Source organism: Macrobrachium rosenbergii, chromosome 16 (genome assembly GCF_040412425.1).
Source record: "Macrobrachium rosenbergii isolate ZJJX-2024 chromosome 16, ASM4041242v1, whole genome shotgun sequence".
Taxonomy (NCBI): domain Eukaryota; kingdom Metazoa; phylum Arthropoda; class Malacostraca; order Decapoda; family Palaemonidae; genus Macrobrachium; species Macrobrachium rosenbergii.
In genome coordinates this window covers 4,063,135-4,072,997 of record NC_089756.1, presented here as the reverse complement: position 1 = coordinate 4,072,997, position 9,863 = coordinate 4,063,135, and the positions used below count along the sequence as shown (strand labels likewise).

The following is a 9,863-nucleotide window of genomic DNA, read 5'->3' as shown; positions in this document are numbered from 1 at the left end:
AATAAACTGCTTCCCTTAAGTGAGCTCTAAACGGTGGAAGTGGCCACCACAGCCTTCAAATCACGGGTCGAGGAGAATAATCTATATACTTGAGACCTTACTAAACGTAAGAGAGGTCCCCTTGGCAAAAATCACTGGGCCAAGTGCGTAGACTGATGAGTAAATCACTTTAACGTCGCAAGACGATCAACGGACACGGCCGTCCGACAGGTAATCACACCTTACCAGTTGGCAGAGAGGTCCCCTTGGCAGACTGACTGAACCAAGGGCGCATACTGAAGAATGATTCAATCTCCCAAAGGAGGACAGCAGCAGCAACTGAAGAGAGGCAGGTATCGTAATCCAGAGTTAATAAGTCAAGCCCTCACAATGTTAAAGGTCCAGAAACGACTGCCCAGACCAGGCGAGACAGCGCCGAATACAGCTCCAGCCAACACCACACGTGAAAATAAAACAAGCTCATTGTAATTAAAACTATACAACAAGTCAGAAATGTCGGGGAGGAGGAAACAGGGTCATTACGTTCCAAAAATAATTACAGCCAAAGTGACTTATTCAAAACAAATCAATTTACGTTAAATTAAACACACACACACACACACACATATATATATATACAGTGAACCCCCTGTATTTGCGGGGGATGCTTTCCAGACCCCCCCGCGAATAGGTCAAATCTGCGAATGCTTACAACGCCCCTCTCAAAACGCTCACACCTGTCCACCATGAAGGGTCAAACACCAGAGTATGCCTAAAAATACCAACCTACATCAAATATACGTTAAACTATTACCTTATTACTGTATTAATCTTTAAAATGATACTATTAATATAATTTCCAAGCCATCTTAAACATTTTATCATTACATTTATACGTACGTACTGTATGGCTTACAGCTATAGGTGAAAATAATCCAGTCCCCCTACGTATTCAGCCACACATTTTCTTTCATACAGTTACAAGGCGTCCTGTTTTCTTTTCGGGGGGAACATTGGTATTTATGTATACGTAATTCACAAAAGAGAGAGAAAAAATAAAAAAAATTTATGCACATTTTAAAAAATTTAATACCTACTTATATATTAAGATTACTACATATGTAAATCATATGAGTACTCACCAGCGATGAATGTTGATTAAAGATGATGATGATGAATTAGCTGTGCAGTGTGATGAATGACGATGGAGTTCTTCAGACGATTCGAGAGGCACTACTTCAGGTGATTTGGGAGGCTTTGGAAGGGCCTTCTTCGTCCGTTTGATGAACATGGTGATAGGCAGCTGCTGTCGCTGCTTTTTCATGGTGGTGAGGGTTTGAATATAGGGCTCCCATGCTGAATCAAGGATGTTTGAAAACTTTAAGGAGTGTTCCACAAAGGGATCCCATGTTGAAACATACTCCTGCGTATCCTTAATCATTCTCTTAATGTGGGACAGACGTTCCAAAGTCAGGCTGCTCTCCTCTTCCTCCTGCCCCTCCCCTGAACCTGGCGTATCTTTTTCCTCACTGGCAGACTTCGTCAGCTCTTCCAAATCCAGGTCCGTCAGGGGGTCAGAGTGAGCATCAATAAGGGTGCCGATTTCATCCTCGGTGATGTCCTCGAAGCCTTCCCCACCTAGAATCCTTGCCAAATGGACAGCCTTATTAATGGCCGAATGTTGAATTTCTTGAGGAGAGAAGCCCCTGTAATCATGAACACACTCCTGCCACAACTTGTTCCAGCATCCGTTCAGGGTCTCCTTCTTCATGTCATTCAGTGATCGGCTGATGATGCTCAGACGTGGCAATCGTGAATTTACGGCAATATTCTTTTAGCGTAAATTCACTGTCACTGTCCATTGCAGTTACAAGGTGCTGGAGGGAGTTCCCGGTATAGAGTGCCTTGAAGGCACAGATCTTGCCCTGGTCCATAGGCTGGAGGAGAGAGGTGGTGTTGGGAGGGAGGAACTCAAACTGGACTCTCTTGTAAGAAAGATCGAGCGGGTGGCCATCAGCATTATCCATAATCAGCAACACCTTGAACTCCATGGCCAAGTCGTTCAGGTATTGCCTAACGTGAGGGATGAAGCTCTGATGGAACCAGTACTCTGTGAGGACTTTGGTGATCCAGGCCTTAGGGTTATGCATCCAGAACACAGGAAGCAATCCATTGTTCTTATTCTTGAGGGCCGTGGGTTTGCAGCCTTGTAAATGAGGCCTGGTTTAAGTATGAAACCAGCTGCATTCCCACCTGTTCTGGATGGTATCCCTTCTCCTCAATGATCTTCTTGAAGGCCTCCAGATATTTCGCGGCTGCTTCAATGTCTGCAGATGCTGATTCCCCATGCAGAGTAACAGGCTTTTGGGTGGGACCGCTTTTGAAATTGGTGGAACCACCCCTTGCTGGCCTGGAAACCTTGAGGCGCTGATGATGGTCCTGCTTGGGGCTCTTCCCCCTCTTCTTCTTCTGCTGGTTCATCAAAGCCTAAAAATTCTAATTCGCCTTCTTCAACGCCTTCCTCTGCCTGTACTACGTCGTTGCCTTCCTTAGCAATTGATAACTGCTGGTAGAGTTGTCGCGCTTTCTCGCGAATGATGTTGGAGTTGAGGGGCACGTTTTTCTTCCGGCAGTCCTTTATCCAGATTGCCAGAGCAGATTCCATTTTCACAATTGTTTTATCCTGCACTGTCGCAACTGTCTTTGCACTACCGAAGTAGCTCATACTCACAGACTTGCATATCTCCGCCTCTTTCTTCTTGATATATCACTATGCTCTCATTAACACTGAAATGGCGGCCAACTGCGGCAAAACTTTTGCCCTCTTTTAACATGTCAAGAAGTTTCACCTTCTCGAGTTTCATAACAGTCTTCTTTCTTTTAGACTCTTTGCTAGAAGGCTTTGAAGGAGCAGGGCGTATTTTATGAGGCATTTTAGGGCTGAATACCGCTGATGCACAAAGATAAAAAATCACATCGGGCAGACGCACGGTTTCACACGGTAAGATGCTGCGAATGTATATGCACAATCTGAGGAGGATGCCATGGAGCGGTCTCCCAGAATTCCGTGTTCGTGAGTTGATTGTGAATGTTCAGCCAATCAGCGCCAAGGAAAATGAATGGTGCTTCTGGATTGGCTGCTTTGCAGATGACAGCCAATAGTGTGTCGAGTATTACTGGTCCTGGGTACACAGCGTCCAGCATCGCGATTTCTTTATATTTGCAGAGAGGTGGCTTGGGTAAAGCACTTTTAAGAAAAACAAGTATATGTTATTGAAATTTTGCTGTGTTTACGTTAATATATTACAGTACTGTAATATTTGAAAATTAGTAAATCTTTTTCAACTTACAAAATGTACTTACATTTTGTAAGTTGTCATTAATATATACTTAGTACATACATGAAAATGCTACGTAGCGCAGATGTAAACATACGTACCCTGCAGTATTCCTGTTGTCTTATGTATTTCAGATATGCTCTACATACTACCCATAGTACTGTACTGTACTATGTATCATCCTAAAACACTTTTTGTATGTAATATTTAAAAATCACCCTACAACAAAACATTTTATAAAATGTACGTACTGTATGCGCAGATCAGTGTTAGTATATGTACGTGCAACCAGTAGTACCATGTGTTGTATACCGTAGCGGCAAATTATTGGCAAATGACCCAATATAACCCGTTTTATTGCTATCTCACGTTTGTGTGTTTTGCGTGTACATTTCTCGTGAATGGGTATAAAGATCTTTAACCAATTCATTCCATCCAGGTACATTACGAGGTTGCCTTGACGAGATCTAAAGGTATCCCTGCTGGAGGCAAGCATAGCAGAATTATATTCGAATAGAATTCTTTCAGATCTCTCCTGTGATGATCGTTTCTACATTTTGGGTTCGTGCACAGTAAGGCGTCTGCTGGTTGGGCCATGGACCGCAGCCTGGTTTCCGTGGTTTCCCCGAAGGATCTGGTTTTCTGTTGGTTTTTAAAATCCCAGTTAACAGTTGGTGGGCAATCAATTAAGGGGTTCATGGTAGCGACGGATGGGGTACTGAATGATGCCTGTAAGGGGATGTGATCATAGCCCATTGCAAGGTCGTAGTGAATGTTGCAGGTCACAATAGAGTCATGAAGTTGAGGGGACGTGATGCAGTGGTCCAGCCAGGGGGTTGTAACTGTATCCATTCTGTTCTGTACATAGGTATAGGAGGAGGGAGGGAGGAGCATTGCATTGCTAATTCGGAGAGCGTGATTTTGACAGAAGCGAGTAAGTTCATTATAAAATTGTTTTGTGGGGTGAGAATTAAGATCCCCAGTTATACAAATATGATCAGCAGTAGAATCGTGAATAATGCTGTGTAACTCACCTAGGATCATATAGTACTGATCAAAATTATCGTTCTTTTCCCAGGGCATATAAACATTAATTATTAGGATCTTAGAGTCCGCTGCTGTCACTTGAAGCCCCAGCAATCTATCACTCCTATAGGTCAACACATTTACCATATTGTGTAGCGATCTGTGCCACAGGAAAGAAAGGCCCCCTTTCGGGCGACCGGCTACGATGTGATCTGTAACTTGCACTGATGAGGTTGAGAAAGCTCTGAAGTCTTCATGCACTGAATCGCAGATGGCAAGGTCATGAGGCCAGAGGAATGTTTCTTATATACATACATACATACACAGACACACACACACACACACACATATATATATATATATATATATATATATATATATATATATATATACACACACACACACACACACACATACATACATACATACATACATACATACATACATACATATATATATATACATGAAGATAAAAAGGCCCATAAAATATTTGAACGTTGCAACCATATATTTCAAGCACTTCCTGCTGTGCCCCTGTTCACTGGTAAAATATAGACATGAAGTGTTACAAGGGTATATATACATAGCATATGTAGTTGTGGTGTTGTCTCCAATGGTATGCAGGTGACCGTTTCTGAAGAAGGAGGGAAAATAAACAATTCCCCAGTGGTTTTTGGTCTCATTAACTCTCGTTTGGTGATGTGTCTGGTGGTCGTGTTTCCTGGAATACCTTCTTCAGAAGAGGGTGAGGATAACCCTTCGATGTCATCCAATTTCCAATGTCTGCCTGACAAATTCATATGGTTGGTTTGATTGATGATAGCAGATTCCAGCATTCTTTTGTATGGACAGCTACTTTTGAAAACCAGTTCTGACCCGCTCCAATTTATGGAATGGCCTTTATTTGGGATAATGGAAAATAAAAGGATTGTTAGACCTGAGTTGTTCAGTGGCTTTTTGGATGTTTTTGGCGTACGGAAGCTGTTTCCTACATTCATTTCTTAAGTTACCACCGTCTCCGTAAAGATCATGGTAGGGTGCAACTTATTCCTCAGGGGGCTTAGAATATATTCAAATGGGTACCTAGACAAAGAATTCAACACGATCCTCCAACACCTAAAGCAACTGCTCTATCTACCACACATTACCGAGAGAGCTATTAACAAAGCGAAGAAAATATACTACAAAGATCCCACTCACAACAAACAAATATATTTTAACAACAAAATGAGGCTTTCACACACACACACACACACACACACACACATATATATATATATATATATATATATATATATATATATATTATATATATATTGTATATATATATGTATGTATACAAATAACATTACATACATACACATACACACACACACACACACACACACACACATATATATATATATATATATATATATATATATATATATATATATATATATATATATATATATATATATATATATATATATATATATATACACACACACACACACACATACATGCATATATACATACAGACATACATACATGCATACATACATACACATATATAATATATTATATATACACACATACATATATACATATAATCTAAAATTGTAAGTTTATAGCTAATCACATGTTTGTTTCCTATCTTTTCCAACATTGATTTGTATTTTGCTTGCCTACACGCTTAGGGTAACATGAAATTCTTACTTTGCTTTGGTCTCTTTTTCCAGCCATGGTGGAAAAAGGATTATTTTTAATCTGTGTATGTATGTCTCAAGAGTTCCTCAAGAATTCACTAAGAGATCTGGATGATGTCTTTGGTAGATGACAATCTCAAGATGAATAACTTTTGTCGCCATGGAACCTCACCCATCATAGAAGAAGATGATTTTCAGTGGGAGATACATTTTGTAGCTGTCTTCAAATATTTGGTGGCCTTGGGAGATTGATAAATTTGAAGGATAATCCAATATTAATTCAGTTTGCAAGGTTTGACCTTCAAAGGTCAACATCTTAATGCTTTTATGTTACCTTATCTCTTTTGAAGCATGTATATAGCCGAGCATACAGGGTTCCTGGGGGATAAATGATCAGGCACTATAATGATTTTTCTTATTGCGTTAAAATTGGCTTGCCAAAGCTTTGTAAAATTGGAACAAGTTGTTGGCATTTTATTTTCATAATTCTAAATAACTTGATTTTGTCATTAAGTACTTGTTGATAGCCCTGTTTCACTTATATGTTGGTGAATGTTTGTGCCATTTAAGAATTCACCAGCTAATTGCACTTGTTGCATTGATACCGAAGAACTCTCTTTATTGTAGGGCACTGCCTCTGACTTACTGTATTTGTGTACATATTTCTAATCTCAGTATTAATATATGAATTGGAACTAATTATTTACTGTCTTGATAGTTGAATAGTACTTGTGAATAAAAAAAATTTTTTTGCCATGTATTTGAGATTCAAGAGCAACAGTGAACAGAAAATGCCTCCAGTAAGTGTTATTGAATCTGATATATATGCCCTTATTTTATATCAACATATGCTTAAGTTGTTGGATGTCATTTAGAAAAACTAACCTTTCTTTCTCTTCGTCTCTCTTCCAGTAAAACCGGTGGTGCAGAGAGTGAAGGCTCTTCGACTCTCCCGCGATGACTTTGAGGTGATTAAAGTCATCGGAAGAGGTGCCTTCGGCGAGGTCTGTGTTGTGAAGCTCAAGGGCACTGAGCAAGTCTTCGCCATGAAGATATTGAATAAGTGGGAGATGCTCAAGAGGTATGGCATATACAACTGTATTTTTTTTTGTTTCTTACTAACTGATTAGCCTTAGGGGTGCCAGAGATATTCCGTCACTTCCCTGTTATTCTCCGCATAGGGGGTTAGTGCTGTCAGTTCCCCTCACGAGGTGCACTGTAGGCCTTACTTTAAAGTTCTTTGCAGTGTCCCTTCAACCCCTAGCTGCAACCCCTTTCATTCCTTTTACTGTATCTCTGTTCATATTCTCTTCCTTCCATCTGTCTTTCCACCCTCAGCTAACAATTGTTTTGTTGTGCAACTGTGAGGTTTTCAGCCTGTTACACCTTTAAAACCTTTTTACTCTCATTTTCCCTTTCAGAGGTTCCTAAAGTGGATTTTGGTGATTGAGGGCATGGTTATTAAGGGAAAGAGCTAAAGACTAGTTCACTAGAAGTACTTATGTATATTTTGTAATTGGAATGTTTTTCCCTTGATTCATGGGAAGGTGATAATGAAAATTGTGTAGGCTTCAGGAAATTTTGAAACCCAGGATAGGCCTTTTTTTAAGATACCTAAGTTTTGTTTTTTGACACTTGTGTAGAGTTTATGTTTAGATAAAAAAAACTGTGAACATGCATGTTCATTTGTAAGTAGCATTTGTAAGTATGTAAGTAAAAAGGACATCCTTTTTAATTTTTCAAGAGCGGAGACGGCGTGTTTTCATGAGGAGAGAGATGTGTTGGTATATGGTGATCGCCGGTGGATAACCAATTTACATTATGCCTTCCAGGATGATAATAATTTAGTAAGTATTGTGGTTTTTTCTCCAAGTGAGTCATTCAGACATAAGACTAATGAAGCTAGTGCACCTTTATTGAGAATTCTCCCAAATGTTTGTTATTTTTATAGGCACTGTATAGGTAAATTTCCCAATTTGTTGCAGCACTCACTCTAGTCATTAGTGGGCTGTGCTTTTTAAATTTGAACTCACTCCAGGCACTGTTTGCAGTTCTCTTGCAAGTTGAACTTGTGGAGTAAAAAGAAAATCATTTAATTACTGTATATACTGGTAACTTTATCACTGTAAACTAAGGTAGCAAGAAAAGCTGTACTGTATGGTAGTTATAGTACATAGGTCATTACAGTAGTGTATATGTCATTTGACCAAAATGGTTGTGGATGCATTCTGAAAATAAAGTTATTTTTCTTCTGTTTTACTGAATTTTGTTTAACAATTGCTTCTTACCTCATGTACAGTTTTTGGGGTAGGAAGAACTTAGGAATGTGTGTATGTTTATAGCTTTGAAATTAAGAGCACAGTTTTTCAGTAGTTTTTGAAATCCTGTGTAAACATACTGAACAGTTTCAGGAAGGAAATATATATTTTTTTTTATTTCAAAATGTACTTGCTGTTTGTGTATTTTGAGCAGCTTGTAATTTTTCAGACATCTCTGTTTAGTTTTGATATTTTTTTAACTTATTTCCAGGTATGTTATATTATGATGGTATTATTGTCATAATACAAATTGGAGAGTAGTTTTGTTGAAAAGAACATACAGTTTCAAAGCATTATGCTACCCTTCACTGTGGAGATCGAATGTCTCCACACTGAAGAGGGAGTCTGATGCTCAGAAACTATGTACTGTACTTCTGAATACAATTGTTCTCCATTTTGTTGTTTTTTCAAGTTTCAAATTTCTGCATTGTTACCTCTGTTTGACTCTGATAATCCATTCTGTTACAGTATTTGGTAATGGATTACTATTGTGGAGGTGATCTTCTAACGTTATTAAGTAAATTTGAAGACAGGCTGCCTGAAGACATGGCAAGATTCTACATAGCTGAAATGATCCTTGCCATAGGTAAGGTTGTGTGCATTGGTTTATTTGAAATGGTATGCTTGGTATTGGGAAGTGAATCAAATTTCCTTTTAACATAATAACCATTATTAGTACTATCTGTATGATACTTTTCAATGATGATACTGTGTAGCTTCATAAATTTTGATTATTTTAATTACAGCAGCCTTGACACCTAGAATACTTCATTGCATTTTCTCTATAATTTTCAGATTCTATACACCAATTGCGATATGTACACCGAGACATCAAACCAGATAATGTACTTTTAGATGCAAATGGCCACATACGATTAGCAGACTTTGGCTCGTGTCTTCGACTTCAAGAAGACGGCACGGTTCAGAGCAACGTGGCTGTTGGAACGCCGGATTATATATCTCCAGAAATTCTTAGGGTATTGCCTTTATGTATTTTTCCACCCTTTCACTTCACATACTCTTCTCCGCCCATTCTTCCTGTTATTTACATATAGTTTCTTGATTTTAAGTGGTTACAGTACACCTTATGTAAACTGAATTCTTTGGTAGCCTTGTATTCTTGTTGAAATTAAAGTTACTTAACAAGAAGAGATCAGGTAGCATGGGCTGGTACTAAGTTAGTGTTTTGTTGTACCTAGAAATTTGTTTAGGCTGTGTTTAATACTTTTACTGTATTATTCTGATATGACCTTAGTCATTCAAATCACCTTTAATCCGATAAGAAATATCATTCACATGTTTTTATCAGTGTAGATTGATATCAGCACTGTATATCAGTGCATTACATTGTACATTTTTTAACATTTCACATACCGTACATGTTTTGTCCATGATCGCTGAACCTTTTGTAGATGATCCCCATGATAACTGATCTCTTTTGCAAATTTTATTTTATCACACTGTTAAATTTTAAAGCTAAATATTCCTTCCTTTAGGCCATGGGAGAGGGACAG

General features: G+C 38.7%; 1 protein-coding gene across 14 annotated transcripts in view; it reads left to right on the top strand.

Moving 5' to 3' along the window:
* gek (serine/threonine-protein kinase gek) overlaps window positions 1-9,863 on the top strand; it is a 439,738-nt gene that overhangs the window by 352,024 nt on the left and 77,851 nt on the right. For 10 of the 14 annotated variants that reach the window (XR_010855605.1, XM_067118317.1, XM_067118314.1 and 7 more), the window contains exons 3-7: window positions 6,944-7,112; window positions 7,776-7,878; window positions 8,818-8,935; window positions 9,145-9,326; window positions 9,846-9,863. Coding sequence is in view for 13 of the 14 variants with exons in the window: in XM_067118317.1 (XP_066974418.1) it covers window positions 6,944-7,112; window positions 7,776-7,878; window positions 8,818-8,935; window positions 9,145-9,326; window positions 9,846-9,863 (590 nt within the window). In the remaining variant the exon portion in view is untranslated. The remainder of the gene's footprint in view (window positions 1-6,943; window positions 7,113-7,775; window positions 7,879-8,817; window positions 8,936-9,144; window positions 9,327-9,845) is intronic. The other 4 variants (XM_067118318.1, XM_067118311.1, XM_067118315.1 and 1 more) reach the window with 1 other exon arrangement.